Source organism: Haemaphysalis longicornis, unplaced genomic scaffold (genome assembly GCF_048455015.1).
Source record: "Haemaphysalis longicornis isolate Haplotype H1 unplaced genomic scaffold, Haemaphysalis longicornis Haplotype H1 scaffold_62, whole genome shotgun sequence".
NCBI classification, from domain to species: Eukaryota; Metazoa; Arthropoda; class Arachnida; order Ixodida; family Ixodidae; genus Haemaphysalis; species Haemaphysalis longicornis.
Window position 1 is genome coordinate 1,136,142 of NW_027526410.1, and position 17,879 is coordinate 1,154,020.

Here is a 17,879-nt window from a genome sequence, read left to right on the forward strand (position 1 = left end):
AGAGGTGTTTTGTTAAGCTGTGGACCTTCAGCTTGTGGCGTCAGCGTCTCCGCGACCAGGGATGACAGAGAACATAACGAGCAACCTAACCCCCGGCGACAAAAAACGAATGACTGCGTTGCAACCATCGTTCGTAGTGAGCAGAAATATCACATCCGTAGATAAAAAGTATTCTAGCACAATCTCTTGTGCTTCTTTGCCGTTACAGAAACCAAGAGGAACACAGTTACCCGCAAATGCCTTGTGACAACGAAACAATCACAGGTGTTTTTGCAAAAGCTTCCAGATTTCTAATATTTCAGAACAACCCCTGTGTGTGCAAATGCGTATATACAAATATAAAAACATCACAGGACACAAGAAAGCAGGCGCAACTTAATTAATAACACATATTAATAGCCAAAAGTCCCTTAAGCAGAAAACCTAGGTCGAGGTTGCCTTAAGATCCCCTAACGCAACACTACCAAGAAAGATAGCAAATTCACGATACCGAATTACGAAAACAATTCACACGTATTGCGGGGGTTCATTTTAGAACCCTTTTCACACACGAAAGCTTCGGCAAAGGGCCGGAACCCACGTAAGGCTTTGTTGCAATCGGCCACGGAAGGATGTATGATGCCGGGCAAAGCACATGTCATGTAACACAGTGTGAGGAAGAATACTTTGGACTCCGGGAAGTCTTTCGATATGGCTGTGGCTTTCTGGGCTCGGCGTTGATCCGAAAGAATATAAGCGTTGTAAGTAATCTCGAGAGCCGGTACTTCTGGGAACACGCTTGACATATTATCCTTCTTCAGGCAGGCATCCTTCACTTTAAGGGCTTCCGCTGACATTGGCGAGAAGAAAGAATCGCTATTGCCAGTGTCTGGATGCCACTTTATCCCTTCGCTGTCCATTAACTTCACCAACTGCAGCGCCAAAGAAAAGCCGAATCCCCCGTACAGCATCGCCTCGGTGCCGTTTGCATAGAACAAAGGTCTCGCTACTGCACCTATTGCAATGTGAAGGCTGTTGTCCAGGTAGTCGTAGCGTAGATACGCCGGAGAGCTATTGTCAGGCAGCAACGCCATGTATTCATACTCGGGAGTCCTCTTCATGTAACGTAGCCAGTAGTGGGACTTAAACCAGTAGCTTGCAAAAGACGTTTCGTTGTCTGGAAAATTGGCGTACGTTGCCTCGAGCACGTCATTTCTAAGAAAGGAGGAATGAGGCCAAAGACGGGTTTCAAGTCGCGACAGTTTTCTGTGAAACTGGTGATTGCTCTCAATATCAATCCAGCTGGAAGCGTTGATCTTGCCAGAGAACGCATGCTTGAGGCTCTCCAAGACTCTGCTGACCTGGTCACGTTCGAACTCCGGAATCCGCGCCACGTAATGCAGGGGTATAAGAAGCGGCTTGTAGGTTCCTTCGAGGTACCTGCCGCAGATGATTGGAAGGTACGCGTGGAGTAGACGTGATTCTCCGTACCGCAGACGAAATAGGTCGTAGTGCGCGAGTATTCCGTACGTCTGGACGAAAAGCCATGCCACGTGTCTCTGAATGTCTGTGTCATTGTACGTGACGAAGATGGTCCCCACGGCTTTGAGAAAGCCGACATCGCCAGCGAAAACATAGTCATTGCTGCCAAAGCGTCGCCCATACTGGGGGTTTTTGCTGAGCTGTTCGATCCACTGGGTCGAAGACAAGGGATTAGTATAATTCTCAATGTCCCCTAGGGAAAACACAGCTGGTGATTTCGGCTCCAGTGTGAGCGCTTTGTGTAGCCGGGTGAGAATGTCGCCCTCTATTGAAGCCACATCCTCGATCTCAGCGGTACTCGTAGCCGCCGCGGTGTTGCCGAATAGGATTTTTTGAAACGCCCGCCAATAGCGCTCGTAGGCGTACCCTTGCCTTACGGTGAGGTGATGGTGATATAGCGCACCGATATGAGGACCAGCGGTTATCCGCAAAATTCCCCTTTCCGAATACGGAAATGTTGTGACTCTTGCAGTGAACCAAAGGGGCGCCATCCAGTTGATGTCCATAGAGATGAGCAAGCCAAGAGCAGTACCTCCGGGCAGAGGTTCACCCGGCCAGCGCAGTCCGATCTTAGGAAGCATCTCGAGAAATTCAGACACGTTGGAACCGTACCGCGAGCCACTACTGTCCATGCAACGGTCGTACATAGCGCGCGCCTTTCGCCCTGCCGGAAGAATTTTTGTTCCTTCGTACAGGCTGATGTTAATTGCTCGGTACCAGCCAAACCGCAGCTGGTCCATCAACGACTTCATCTGGTCCTTGTACACGTTGGGTGGTAGCCAGCGGGAACAGACGTACGCGTGGAAGTCTTCGCAAGGGTCGACATTCGTACTGATGACTTGCCGCAGGAGGTGGTCATGGAGCTGGCACTCCTCCGTGTGGCACAGCACTTCACTGTGTGGCAGCCGTCGAAGAGGATGCAGGGCAAGCAGGGTGGCTAGCAGGAGGATTGCCACCACGCCGGCGCAAAGCGCCGCTATTTGCCCTCTTGGGCTAGTGGCAGTGCCCGTGACCTGGAAAATACAGCAGCCATGAGTTTCCACATTCCCGCTTTATCCCCGTTTTTCTCGGTATCAAACCGTTGAAGGCAGTGGAAACAACAAATGTTTTCATGGTAAACGCAGCCACTCAACAACTTGTATCTGATCTGCGTGGTTAATTGCAATTCCCTACAACCTCCACTTGTGAGGGTTTTTCTTTCGCGCATTCATTAAGTGCGTAATTTATCCCGAATAGTTTGGGGAACATGTACAAGAAATGGCCCTTGTGAGTCGCAAACCATGAAGACGTAGCAACACGGGACAACAAACTGTTAGTCCACTCTAAATTGTCATCAGATAGCCAGCGATGCAAATAAAAGGGGACATCATGTCATGGCATTGCGACACCTCTAAAGCAGATGAAGCGCACTGAAATGCTGACGCGAATCCAGGCGTCTGAATCACTAACAAACAGTGAAAACGAAACGCCAAGGAGTCCCATTTGCGAAGCGCCGCGACTAGCACGAGAAAAAAACAAACGGTGCCAGGCTGGACTTCATAACATTTAATGGACATGAATGTCGGCGAGACAAAATGACCCTTCAGCAGTGCTCATAAACAGAAGTACCAATTTTCAGGGAAAAGTACATCAAAGGGCTTGGGGTGCCCTCAAAGTGGTGTAACCTTGGAGGAAAAACAAGTGCTTTTGAAAACTCATACTGCTCCGCATGACAAAATCGTTAGGAATCAAATGCGCCGGCCAAAACGTCACCTGGCAGAGACAAGGTATTTCCTGGATCATGGCATGCGCATTCAGGTGTTGGAAAAAGTGCAATCCACGACGATAGACCAGTAACACCCAAAGCAATCGCTTCTGGAGTCTTCGTGATTGTGGATATCGTAAATCCCACGTGAAGCAAGGATGAGTTGTGGTATCAGCCATAACAACCAGTTTTCATTAAATTAATGTAAATACAGGGGTTCTATCATGCCGACGCGATGTTTCCATCGAGAATGTACATACTGACAGGTGCTTCTTGTATACACTGTACGTGAATCCTGAAATAGTATTTGTCTCGGAACCGAATGCTTCTTACCCCCTGCAGGAACGTTCACTCATCACTGCCCTTCACCTTACAATGCAGTACTTTTTATGCAGCACCAACGCGAACTCGCACTACGCATGGCTTTGAACAATAAAACGTGAAGCAGAATTAGGCCATGTTGTGCAGATCAGGTAAATCCTCCTTCGCAAGCATTGTTTTTGAAAGTGATTGCAACTATAAGCTTGAAGTCGTTTTTTACAATTCGCGTTTTTTGAGCAATTATTGAGACATCTGTGAAAACTTTACAAGTCGAAAGAAGAATTTTGTCCCAGTAAAGCCCAAATTGGCAACTTGATGTCCCCACTCGCTAAAGACGGCAACCAATAAAGCAGTGCCCTAATAGGTCGTAAACAGATTCTTACGAAGAGTGCAGGCCCTCTGCGCCAACGACTCACTTTTTTGCACCCGTATTGTGCATTTATATTCCTTTTCTTGTATTGAAGCGATAAATGTCGTGTACAGATGCTTGTGCATGCGTGTTCTTTTAAAATATACTATACTCGGGTACAAGGTGAGAACCACAATGGAAGTCGCCTCAGCGCCTCATCTCCATAGCCGGCTGTTCCTCCGCGCGGAGGAAAGAGTGCGTTACCGTGAATGTTTTTATCGTGACACAAGTTGTTTCCGTGATTTCTTTGACTTACTCTGCTTATAAACTACTGCAGTGACGACAAACAAACAACGTGAGCAAAACTAGACGTCACGAATAAAGCGCGGTCTCAGTTTAAAAAGCACGCGCGCTACGGCATCTGGGTCCGTCGCTTCGGCAGCGTGATACACTACGTGAGCTACTGCCGTTCTTAACTTTTAACTTGTACGCAAGTATATCGCAGCTTCGTAAATGTGTTTTTAGGTTCATTAAATGAGAGAGAGCATTTAGAAATTCAGTGTCAGCCGCACTGTAACACGATGGCAGCATCCTTTGCATTTCGACATGTCGAATAGAGAAAGCAAACTGCTTACTAAATCTTTCGCAGAGTTTCCTTCCGAAGTTCGGGCGCGGCTTCTCTGTGTGCCTCCCCTGCTGACACCGGCCGTGGGCTCGTACTGGCTCTCCGATTCTGGGTAGCGCGCCGCGGATGGTTTTCCCATGCAGGTCTGTGCCAACAGCTCGTACAGGGCCGCCGTGTCCTTAACTAGGCTGGGCTGGGCTCTTTTTGGCGCGTCGCTCGCTTTGAAACGGGCTGCGGTACTGGTCGCTTGGTGTGATGGAACTGTCTCAGCAGACGCTGGACAGGCGTTTTTCTCTTTCCTGTGAGGGTGGAAGAGGAAATGGGAAATGCAGGGAATACAGTCAACACGCTTAATTTTTGTTACATCAGGAGCAGAACAACTCGGTGGAATTATGACGATTGACCACGTGAAACTCGAAGTCACGTGCTTGTGCAACACAGAGTGCGAATCTGAAGACAGAAGCTAGCAAAGAACGACACAGGGTTCAATTAGCCTGAAAACGTGTAAGTATAATTTGTTCAAGTTTCGGTATTTGTATCATGGAATACACGCCTTGTAATTAGAGTATATTTCGCTCTCCATGCCTCTGCAGCAGTCCTTATGCTCAGAAGTACAGGTTTACAGGAGCATCCATCGCCTGGTTGGGCCAGGCGAGACAGTAGGTGGGAAGAGGTGACGCGCACTAAGATGTCAACATGTAGTGCAACCAGCATGTTTCTAAATCCCTACAAAGCACCTTTGAATGACATACTCGGACCGTGATTAGAACTTGCCGCGCGAATGCTCATGTAATCCTGATTTCGCTTCACAAAAAAAGAAAAACATTTTCGTATCGTGCTTCTTTTTCACATGTCCAGAAGCATTGCTTATGGGGCTCTAGTCGGTTTCTGCTGTGTCCTCAAAGCATTTTTATTTATTGCCACCATTACCACTACTTGCGATCATCGGGTGTTGCGGACGCATAACCAAGAGTGTTATGCATCGTTCGGGAAAGCTACATAGTTTAGAAAGGAAACCTGTATTGTTCTGGAAACCTACATGGGGCAGTCAAAAGCGGCTGTCTGTCAATGTCACTTAAAACCTTACCCGCACTCAGCTTCGGATGGTACAGGGACACTGTCGACCGCCGCAGTGGAACTTGTTGGCTTGGCTGCAGATCCGCCTAGGGTCGTTGGGGAGGGAAGCGGTTCACTGCTCTTTAGGGGGGACAGCGACGTGGGCGGTATTCTCTGCAAGAGGAGAAAGAAAGCATAATAATATTTGTCATCATCATCACTATCATTAACCAATTGATCACTACTGCAGAACAATGAATACAAACCAGTCCTATACATCGTCGCCCGAATCCATTCTTCGGATCCGAACTGATTTCCTCATTCTGCTGTCGTCTGTTCAGTGTTTGACGAAGGCATCAACCAAAGATTTCCAGTAACGCCTATCGGGTGCTAGCACCGCAGTTGATTCCTCCAATAAATGTAGTTTCCAGGGGCGGCCTTCCCGGATCACATCACCGGGAAATAAATGCGTCCCTTTCTTATAGGAACCGGGCAGCTGGCTGGGTGGCGTGACTACTCGGCGCCCGCCTCGTTACTGGAATGAGCCGGTGCATTGGACGACTCCGCCTCCCGTTTTTCTTTTGCGTGTTTGATTCCGTGCTTTGAATGTTTTGGTGGTGTTGTGAGCGGATATGTGCGGTGAAACGAAGTCTAGAAAGATGTGTTGGGTTCTTAGATGCAATAACGGCTACGTAAACATGCCGGGCTACGTAAAGTTGGCTGTGGGCTACAGACATGAGGGCTTTTTGCCGCGATCTACGCTTGGCTCCACCCGTTGTGAGTACAAATAAAACTACTATTATTAGCACTCATTTCTTCTCTATGGCTGCTACGAAAACCTATTTGAAGCTTCTAAGTTGGGGAATGGGCTACATTAACATGGCCGCTTGTCACTCTTGTCACCGTCCTGTCTCTCGTCCTTCAGCCACGCAATAATTGGTTCTTTAAAAACCATTAATCAACTATCCAACAACCATTGCAATTCCTGTAAAGTAATGCTTGTCCACGACAAGCAATAACGTTCTACTATCATCCGGTATTTATTCCGCGAACGATTCCTGCTGACTGTGGTTAGCGCATTTCTGTTGAATTAGATACATTTATACCGTAGTTAATGAAGTTACGAAATTGTGGTCCATCACAATCTTAGAAATCTTAGAAGCCACACCCCAACTTTGTCTTTCGCTTGTGCCAGACGCCGTTCCGTCATCAACTGCCAAAGGTCAGCGTCACAGTATGCCTGGATCGGCTGCACACACCGGCTTTATAGGAGCATTTAGCTCCATTATATTCCTCGATGCTGCATGCAGGCATGAAAAAATTGCACAGAGGAATGGACTTTTACTTCCATCTTGACTTCCAGCTGGGCGCATTGAGCGTCATCTGCTATTTGTAGTTACTGAGTATAGGCGTAAATTCACACACATGGCATGCCTCGTAAAGGTCACCTCCACTCTCAAGATTTAACGATCTGAAAAATTCCGTGTGTTCATGTACGCTTTGCAAGCCGCATCGCAGCAGAACTACAGAAAGCCATGCCCAACAACGCTGCGCTGACCGCCACAGCCATTCCACTGACGAGCGGTTTGTCACGGGCGGCGCTGTTCGGTGAAGTGATGGTGGCACCATACAACGGCCACCCGGTCCTTATACAGATGTGACCGTATGATCCCTAGAAATATTTTTTTACCGTTTGGCTCCGCCTTTAGTGCCATTTCAGGCTTCTCCGCTGTTCAGTCTAGATCAAGACCAGAGGCTCACAACGACTTCAGAATTGCAAAGGCGTCGCGCTGCTGTACAAAAGTCTTATCGCAGCTATGGCGATAGCATAATTTATGCTAGAGAGAAGCACAAAGAAATAACTGTGTCCAGAAAACTTTTACGCACGTCACTCAACCTCAAAGTCAGTGTATTTGTCTGCAGCCCTGCCATTTAGGCTAAATATTGCTTTGGAAAAAGCCAACTTGATTTTTTCCGATTCCTGGCAATCACAGTCTTGTGTTCGTTTACACTTAGTGCAGCTATTTCCGCAAATGAATTGCGCCAAACTTTGCACGTCTACGATTTCTCGGTGTCTCTATTTGTGCTTGCTGAATCGCTCTAAGCAGTTCACGTTCAGCCCAGGACTTCTTTATGAACGTAAAATTTACGGGACGAAAATAGAGAGTTGCTCTGGAGCAGTTATGAACAGTGCAGGTTGAGAAATTGAAGAAATCTTTATCTTTAGTTGATGGTGCATTGTACTTCGTGAGAGAGAGAGTTTGTATCGTCTCAAGGTACACTGAAGCGCGCCCAGCAGAGCTGAAAGAGCTGTGCTTCCAGCTTTTTTTCAATTGGGAAGCTTATGTTGGGATGCGCAGTTGCTATGCTTAACCTCTCCGCCGGAAAAATCACTGCCGCAAAGCGCTCTTGGGCGCAAAAAATGTCATTTAATGCCTCCAATGGAAACCGGACTTCTTTCAGCACTACCCACACGTTCGGAGTAAAGATGCGTCGCTCAGGAGCGATCCGGATCTTTTTTGAGCTGCTGTTTTTCAAGAGCGGGTGAGCCGCCACTCACTAATTGTGAGGGACGGTTCTTTCTAAGAGAGGGGGCCCTTCTCGCCCGCTCGGTGATGCGTGTCGAACGGGGAGAGAAACAGCACAGCTATGGTGGCAACCATGGAGGAAGAAAGCCAACTGCTCCAAGAGCCGAAGAGTCGGGTCAGACGAGCCGGTTCTTTATTGCGAATAAAGATGTTTTCTCTCTTTCTCTCAATTACAGCGCGAGAAAGCAACTGCGCTTCCGGGCCAGGCGGGGCAATTTTTCCATCGCCTCCTGTCGTGGGAGCAGACAGTCCGAGTCAGGAGAGCCGGATCTTTTGAGCCGTTCTTCGGCTCTTCTGCTCAGTTCCTGAGCCGAAGTGCCGAAGACCCGGATTTTCTAAGCCGCTCTTTGAGAACGACGGTTGAGAGACCGCAGCGGCGGTGGTGAATGATAGATCGGGAGGCCGCAGTGGCAACGGTGAACGAACTGCTTTTGCCTTTTGAAAATAAGAAAATGAACTCCTGTGATTAACCACAGTTACATTTGTGCAACGAGCCAGATCTTCTGAGCCGCTCAATTCAGCAGCGGTACTCTGCTTCCGGCTCACGGCGGTTATTTGGCAAAGCGGCTCCCCCAAACAACGGCCGCTCAACGGCTCCTCCCGTGATCAGAAAACCGTGCTGAACAAGGTGGATCTATGGTGTCAGCACGTTCCGGTAGAGTTAGTAGAGGCGTAGCGGCGGTCGCAGCCGGGTTTTGCCTGCAACTTTGGCATCATCTATTATCAGTTGCAAAACACGGAGCCGTCTTACTTGGAATAAACTGAGCAAGGTGTTGTTCATAAACCGCAATTTACATTTTATGTATTCAAATTAGATTCTTATATCGTGCTTCAGAGAATTATTTTTTTCTGGCGTCACAACTCACTAGCAGAAAGCGTGTTTGTGAGCTAATAAAATTCACAAAACATTTACATTTCTTTCTTTATATATCATTCGAGCGAGATCTTCAGATACCCCAGACACATAAAAACCTTTGTAATGATGTTGAAGCCAATTCTTTTCTCTACAAATACACCGGATATTGTAACAAAAGAAAGGTTCCCATAACAAGGAAAAGATCCCGCCGCTGAATTAAGCAATAGTTTAGATTATGCTTAGCACAGGTCAATGAACCGCTCAGCCATTAAAATAAACCGGTTCACTGAAAATTCTGAGCTGCTCACTGAAGTGAGCCGTTTTGCCCACCTCTAACCTGGCGCAAAGAAAAATCCGACTGCAGCCAACAAGTTCTGCACGCAGAAAGATTCTCACCTTCCCCGATTGATGACGCCGCCGGTTACTGGTCCGCGTGCGGGGCTCCTGTTGCCCGGTCGTATGTTCCGCCGTGTCCACCGTCGATGACGCCGCAGCCGAGCTCCTTGTGTCAGGACCCGCCTTGAGGCGGCGCCGAACCCGGCTGCTGCTGCGGTGACGCGCGGTGGGCACCGATGGGTCCTCTTTTGGCAGGTCGGGGTGGGCAGAGGCCACGTCGAGGCTCGATTGTGCGGCAGGTGACGCCTGGGCAGCTTCACCGGGCACCCGAATGGAAAGCCGCCTGCCGCTTGACTGCCGTCTGCCCTTGGGCGTCGTAGGGTGTTCCTCGCTCTCCCGTGGCATCGTGGACGAAGGCAGCAGAAACAGGAGAGAACTGGTACCCCTCAACACCGGCTGTAGGCGCAGTGCGGAGTGACAGCTTCGGCGTCCGTGTCCGCTGCTGGTTGGAGATTACGCTACGCAGGGGCCTAAGGCCCGTGTTGTGTCGCGGTAGAGCAAAGCAAACTGGGCCGCCGATGCTAGAAGGCCAAGTCGGTAAAAACAGAGGCGGAAGGCACCTCTCGGTTGAAGCAAGCCGAACGAGAGAGAGACGCTTCTTCTTCCGCTTCTTCTCTTTCTTCACGAGCTGCCTCGTGCCTGGCACGCCCTTGTTCTTTTTGATGCGCGCCATGTTCTGCTAGAAGCTGGAGGGGTATTGGCCGCGAAAAGTTGCTTGGAGGATCTGCCATGTTCTTGTACTAACCTCTCCTCCCGTTTTAAACATGAATGCGTTGACTGTCATGTTTTGACAACTCGAGCCAGGATTAGTGCCGCCTGAAGATTGATGACAAGATGGAAAATTAATACTTCTTTTATCCTTTCTTTTATGATCTGTCACGCAGTACCACCCAGAGCGAGCTTGTTATGTCGGTAGTCATCCTGCGCTTCAGTGATAGCGGCTGAACGATGACAATGGCGATGGATCCGGCTTCTAGGATTTGCCATACCTCTTACAGGGACGGTACTGAGCAGCATAGGCGGCCCTTATACGTCTCTCTCCGCTTTCGTTTATTTGTCTCTTGGCGGGAATTACTTGGACCCGCATATTTCTTGCTACACCCTCTGTTGTTGTTCCTCAGGCTATGAGACATAGCCAATCAGGGAACCGGCGAAACCTCAATGGTTGGAGAAGAAAAAAATGTTTCATCTAATTATGGTGCACTGTATAAAGATAATGTCACAATGTTGAAAGGCATTTTGCAGTTATAAATTGGGAAAAAGGGATTGAAATATCCAAACTGTGTGTGAATATTCAAATTAGAATAATGATCAATTAGCATTTTCAATAAAGCTCAGGAGGGCAAAGCAAACATCACGGCAGATAAACCCCGTCTCATAAGTCCCAAATAAAAGTAATTCCGGCACTGACATGGCACACCCATAGCTGCTAAGCGGCTCTTCCCGGAACCGGTACTTGAGTCTGGTAAAACGCCAACAGGTAGTGGTCGACGGGCTCTCCTTCGTTGCAGTAACTACACTGAGGTTTTGGAGCCAGACGAGAAGTGTGAAGGTACCTGTTGGGCAAGTCGACAGTAAAAGCCGTTAGTATGACCTGTATGTTGCGCGAAAGGCACCATTCGGACTTCCCTGAGAACGGGTGGCAGAAATATATCAAGAACAGAAAAACTGATTTCTGCTATCCTTGTAGCTTTGGAATCCTGTGATATCTAGCAGCCGTGATAGAAGCCCTTCAAGGAACGACATCTGCGACGGGCCCAGAAGGCGCTATTCTTGCTATAAAAATAGCGGCTTCATTTGAAGAGATGCCCGCATGCCCAGGTAGAAGGTGCATTTCAATCGTATGGGACGGCAGGAGCGATTTAAACGTGAGCTGGAAAGGGGTATCCTTAAGGGCAGTAAGAGCTGAGCAGGCTGAAAGGGAATGTTAAATTGTAACTGGGGACACTATTTAGCCATCCAATTCACATAGAGCCAAGGCGATTGGCAAGAATTCAGCATTGAATATAGGGACAAAGTCTACCAGACGGACTTAAAATGACCAATGGAGGGAGGAGTAAAATATACCTATTTCTGACTTTTCATCGCTCTGAGAGGCTTCTGTATAAATTACAACTCCTGGCTGCATGAAGGCCAAATGGCCTTTGAGGAGGCCATCGAGTATACGCGGGTTTAAGTTTTGGGCATTTTTGCGTAAGATGTTGCCGGAGTTTATAAAAGGCGGGAGTTGTCCTAATAAGGAGGGGAGTCACCCTATTGATTTCGACACCTAACGGGGAAATAAGGCTTTCTAGTAAGTTACTTTGCGGGCAGTTTGATCTGGGCAACCGGTGCGTAAAAAACGCACTCGGCTCAGCAGTAAAGACAGACTACAGCCTGTTAACTCCAGAGGCATAAGCCAGCTAAAGCCCAAAGCCAACGCCCCCGCGCTGAATGGAAGCAAAAGGCTGTGACCCGAGTGCGGTGATGCCGCAATCGGAGCAGACGTCGGCTTCATAACGCAGGGACCCAGATTTGATTCCGACCACGGGAAGCGCTTCTTTCCGCTTTCATCAACGTTATCATCACTATCATCATCACGTGCACTCCTACCGTGTAAAGTTGGCTTTCCTTAAGTTCGCTCTTATTACGACACCGCCATCAGTTACACTAATAAAGCCTTGCTTTAAAAGAAAAGAAAAAGAAAAACGGCTGCGAAAATTAATATAAGCAGATATAAGGTATTTTTTCGCTTGTCCATATTATCACAATTGCCACTGATTCTGGAGTGCGTGGACTATTGACACTCTTGTGTTAAGTCCAATAGTACCCTAAAAAATTAACCACCCACTGCTACCTTTGTGCAATAATTTTTATCCCTTAGTGTGCCGTTTTCCCGATTACGCAGATATCGCATGGCACTATGCGGAATTTATTCTCTAAGAAACGATACTCCTGATAAACGAAACCTGTTTACCCGGTCCCTCGAGGTTCCGTATAACGAGAGCCCGCTGCACACTAATTTATGAACCACGAGGAGCGAATTTGAGGTACTCAGTGGTGGCGCTGCAATAGTCACCCGCCTTGCAGTACTGGTAGATCTTAGTACTGGTGCGTATATATGGTTTCAACACCTTCAGGATGCACTTGTATGAGTGTTCCGCCCAAGCGGTATGTTGAAACTTTTGTAGAAGACGAAGAGGAAGCTGGCACCGAGGTCAACAAACGCATAGAAAAGAAGACGAAGACGACCAGGCGCGGCTACAAGATGGACGCTTTATTGACGGTTCTGTGTAAATAGTGTAAATATATTTGCTTTCTACAGACGACGACCTCCTCCCTTTCCTCCCTGGACGTTATTTCACATGGTGCCGAAACCCCGGGACGTCAAGGGACACGACGAGGTGAGCCAAGGAGTGGAAATCTACTCTTCAACCGCATTGCTCACCCCGAAGTGAGGAGGAGGCGTCGAAACAGATGAATCGGTTGAAACTTGTTCAGAAAAGCCTTGTCGGATTCAATCAGACGCTGATCGCCGAAATAACGCCCACTCTAGGAAAAACCAAAGACGTCGAGGCCGCACTTTCGTTAGCCAGGCTTCAGCATAGCGCCGACCGACTACATAGAATCAATGAGATGCTGGAAGCTCTGGCTCGCGGAGCCAAACTCGACGGCCAAAACGAAGACGCTCTGGAGCCATTGAAAAAAGCGCGCAGAATTATCGCCTTACTAGAAATAGGACTTCAGGAGCGAAAGGAGAACGCACCACCCAAGAAAGTTGTGATAGAACAGCAAGACCGACCCGAAGGTGGATCGATTAGTACCACAGACAGTAATGAACCTAACGAAGAGACCGGAACTTACAGCGCACCAGCTACTACAACGCCATCGCTGGGTACTACGGTAATAGGCCATCGGCCCCAAGAATTGTCACTAATGGATATCTCGCCAGTTCGAACAATGCCAAACACCTCTATGAGCGGCCACTCAAATGAGAAGGCTCTTGGTGAGACCACTGCACACATCTCGCTTGGAATTGCAGACGCCATGATGCCGGAAGCACCAGAGCAGGAACGGAATGCAGGCCATTTTATGTTCCCGAAATCAATGACAACCACATCAGCGCCAGAAGATAACATCTCGGAAGACGCACCGACTTCGCAAGGTGTTACCAGCGAAGACTCCGCCCTTGAGGTCTTTGAGAGCACCCCTGCGGCCTCAAGGCATCGCACAGATATTATGCGGAAGGGCCTTCATGACGAGATATATGTAGCGCTACATGAAGATGGGCTAAGCGAAATAGTTGAGCTGAGTTCTACGAACGACAACCGAGATTCGCTACTACCAGCCAAGCCTGATCGTGTGACCGAGATGTGTGGCTGCACCGGAGGTACGTATGGCACAAGACGTAAACACAGCCTACTCACCAATTCACGCAGCAAATTTTCTGAGATACCAAAGGAAACCACTCTCATGCCCCAAGATGTGCTTTCAGCTACGACAGAGGCGGGAAAAGTGCATCAGCTTTACCTTTATGTGTCGTATCTTGCCCTTGAAGCTCTCCAGTTTCCAAATCCATGGTCTCCCGCTTGATATATTCGCCATACGGAGATTCTGCTGTCGTTATGAGGTTCGATGACCTTCCGCGGGAAAAGTGCATCAGCTTCACCTTTATGAAGGAACGGCCTCAAAAAACGGTCTGGTTAATATAGTTGCCCATAAAAGCACGGGTCATTCAACAGGGCCTGCAAAACTTCCCATTGGCCGAAAACCTTCTGTAAAACACGGCACATCGCCAGGAAAGGGATCAAAGAAGAATTCTGCACCGATCATGATGAAATCGACGATTAGCAAGGCCACTGAACTGGTTCAGAGATCAAGAAGAAACGCAAGAGCTGGTTCCCTGGCAGTTTTCGCTGCACACAACGTGAATATAGATGTTTAGAACCTGGGCGTTAGGTGCAAACACCGGACCTCGATGAAACCATCTCCGAAAACTACGTGCACACAGAACTACGCAGAAAAATATGCCTGTGGGTCCTTGCCAGGCCAAATGATCATGAAGAAATATAGGGCGAAAGTAAGGAGAAAGGTTAAGTCGAGGAGAAAGAGAAGGCCGAAAATAAGAAAAAAATGCGAAGATCGGACACGGACTGGACACTAACGGCAAACTGACTACAGGCACTGAACGGTCATATGAACTGTTTGGGGCGGGAAGATGTTGAAACTTTTGTAGAAGACGAAGAGGAAGCTGGCACCGAGGTCAACAAACGCATAGAAAAGAAGACGAAGACGACCAGGTGCGGCTACAAGATGGACGCTTTATTGACGGTTCTGTGTAAATAGTGTAAATATATTTGCTTTCTACAGACGACGACCTCCTCCCTTCCCTCCCTGGACGTTATTTCACAGTACCAATTGTGACCCAGTCCGCATTGCGGCCACCTTCACTACCGGGACTGGAAGGTCCCCGCTGTAAATTCTGCGTCATAGTAGCGTTTTCCTTTTTGCTTACGGCGGAGCTGACTCTCTATGGTGTTCCGTAGATTTACCTGTCCATAAACAAATCTGGGGTGACAAAGACGCCTTGTGGCAATGCCAACTTTATCGCGAATTTTCAGCAGAAAACGGCTCTAATTGTTGTTTTGACAAGACTTTACCCAAAAGAAATATATGACTATAACTACGCGAAGTTTTATTCCCTTGTCATAATTAGATTACAGTAAAGTTGTAACTTCACAAATTCCTCGTCTCCTATCAGGGAAACGAATTGCCTTATGTGTGTTTGCTACGACAAAACTGCGGTCCTTCCACGTAACCAGACAGTCATAGTCACTACAATGACCGAAAGATGAGACATAAAAATACCTGTGCAATATCTAACCCTCTGTGTGATGTGTATTGTGTCCAGCTCCGACAGACATCCACTTCACGAGAGTGGAATGGCCTGTTATTTTGCTAGCAAGCGCTTGATTTGAGTAATTAACTTGTTCTTCATGAGACATACCACTCAGTCCCATTTTACGTCAGATGATTTAAACGCAGCTAGGCGCTCCGTTGCGCCGGCCTCTTATAGTTCATTGCAGCAGCGTACCAATTCCACTAAATCTGTATTTGGTGCAACTAGGTGTGTGCCCAGACCGAATACCGCAGCAGCAGCAGCAGGAAATCGCAGTAATTGAAAGTCTGTCGGCGCATATTGCGATATGTCACTTAGTGCGATATCATCATCAGCAGCAGCAGCAGCAGCCTATCTACGCCCACTGCAGGGGAAAGGCCTATCCCATTATTCTCCAATTACCTCGGTCCTGTGCCAACTGTGACCAATTTATCCCCGCAAACTTCTTGATCTCATCTGCCCATCTAACTTTCTGCCGCCCCCTGCTAGGGATCCACTCTGTTGCCCTTAATGACCAGCGGTTATCTTGCCTTCGCATTACATGCCCTGCCCACGTCCATTTCTTTTTCTTAATCTCTACTAATATGTCCTTAACACGTGTTTGTTCCCTGACCCACTCCGCCCTATTCTTGTCCCTTAATGTTACACCTATCATTTTCCGCTCCATTGCGCGCTGAGTCGTTCTCAATTTAAGTTGAATCCTCTTAGGGAGCCTCCAGGTTTCTGCCCCGTAGGTGAGTACCGGTAATATGCAGCTGTCATACACTTTCTTCTTCAGCGACAATAGTAGGCTGCTATTCATTATCTAAAAATGTCTGCCATATGCACCCCACCCCATTTTTATCCTTCTAATTAACTCTGCCTCATGGTTGGGATCTGGGGTCACAACTTGGCCTAAGTAGATATATTCGCTCACCACTTCCACTGCCTCGCCACCTATCTCAAACCGCTGTGCTGTCCCGAGGTTATTGATCATTACTTTAGTTTTCTGCATATTATTTTCAGGCCCACGGTTCTACTCTGTTCGTCCAGATGTCAATCGACCTCAGCTACGATTTACCTCAGCAAGAGCCTCAGCTACGAGCGTAGCTACGTAGCTACAAGCAGCTACGCACGGCTCAGCTTCAAAAAGTGGCCTATGTGACGACGTAACACCTATGAAAGTAAGGACTGAGAATATCTAGCGACCTGGCAGCGGTGGTTGAATTTACCCAGCCACCCATGTTTCGATATCTCATAATGATCAATTGGAACTAGATACCTTACCCCAGACATCCCAAATTCCTTGTAATTCTCATCGACAGGGAAATGTCATGGAGCACACATGTGACTTTTTTAAAAAGAAACTCACCGCCACGGCCCACATTTTCTGATTTCATACCGAACAGACGTGGGGCACATCGGTCAGAGGAAGGCGGCAGCTTTACCAGGCACTTTTATTGGGGTGTTTGCGTTACAGCTTGCCAACGATATCCAGTACATGCTCCAGAAACCTTCCAGAAGTCCTGAGCATACACGCGCAGGCCGTACGCACATGTCTTGGTTTACCGCGATGTCCGGCAACAGCTGGAACGACTTACACTGCCCGAGACCATCCAATAGAAACTACTGCCCAAGACCATCCAATAGAAACTATGTGGCCACTGAGACGGTACACCTGCCCATCAGGCTCCTCTCAAGAATGCCGTGTCACCAACTTGCGCAGCTCCCTCAAAGTCGACTACGCAGATCATTTGCAGCGATCGTCGCAGCGCACAGGGCCGAATTACCATCAAGGTACACGCCTTGACGGCCCCCGAAATTCGCCTCCGTGTTCCGGGCACTGGGAAGAAGGCCGAATTGCCGCCACTGTCCCTTAAACAGCTTTCTATGATGTTACTGCATGAGCAGCACAATAACCAGATTCATATGGTTACAGATGGTTCTGTAACGTCGTCGACTTTGGCAGGTGTCGCAGTCATACCACCAGAATTAACCACAATTCAGTTTCTTGCGTGTTTCCCGTGCCAGGAGCTGGGCGGCTACTGACCTGGCAACCATTCTATACATTAACAAAGCTGCTTTTCGAAATGGGCCGTTTTCTTTATTTTGAAGGTGCCCCGAAAAGCACACGACCAGCGCTGCGCTACTGTCCTTTCCACAAACTGGTTACAGAAATTCAAGTATTTCATTGGACCATCGTAAAGGGCCGTGATATCTTATTCCAACAGGTACAAAGTCACTGTAGAATCAGCGGCAACATTTCGGATGATGCAGCTGCCCGGACGGCACATGGCAGTGAAAGCACCATCTTGCTTACAATGTGAAAGACCGGTACCTCGCAGATGTTTCGTCATTTAGGACGTAGTACTGACATTAGAAACGGTATACACTGGAATCTGTGATTCCGCGCCTTTACACGCAGAACCCTCTACTCCAGCGCCGTCTTCAGTGTGGGCTGTCTCGAACAGTCTACTTTGTATACTGTGGTTTAAAGTAGCCTTCACGAAGGCCTACTGCTTCCTCATCGGGATGGCTAGTAGCGCCCATTGCGACGCCTGTAGGG

At 48.2% G+C, this 17,879-nt stretch overlaps 1 protein-coding gene across 1 annotated transcript; it reads right to left on the reverse strand.

Annotated features, from left to right (window-relative positions):
* Positions 1-453: 453 nt before the first annotated feature.
* On the reverse strand, positions 454-9,590 carry LOC144144106 (endothelin-converting enzyme 1-like). Its single transcript, XM_077675499.1, has 4 exons — positions 9,457-9,590; positions 5,648-5,790; positions 4,571-4,859; positions 454-2,534 (listed from the first exon to the last, which is right to left on the reverse strand). The coding sequence occupies exons 3-4, from the start codon at positions 4,697-4,699 to the stop codon at positions 495-497; spliced, it is 2,169 nt and encodes a 722-aa protein (XP_077531625.1). The 5' UTR covers positions 4,700-4,859; positions 5,648-5,790; positions 9,457-9,590; the 3' UTR covers positions 454-494.
* Between the last annotated feature and the right edge of the window lie 8,289 nt (positions 9,591-17,879).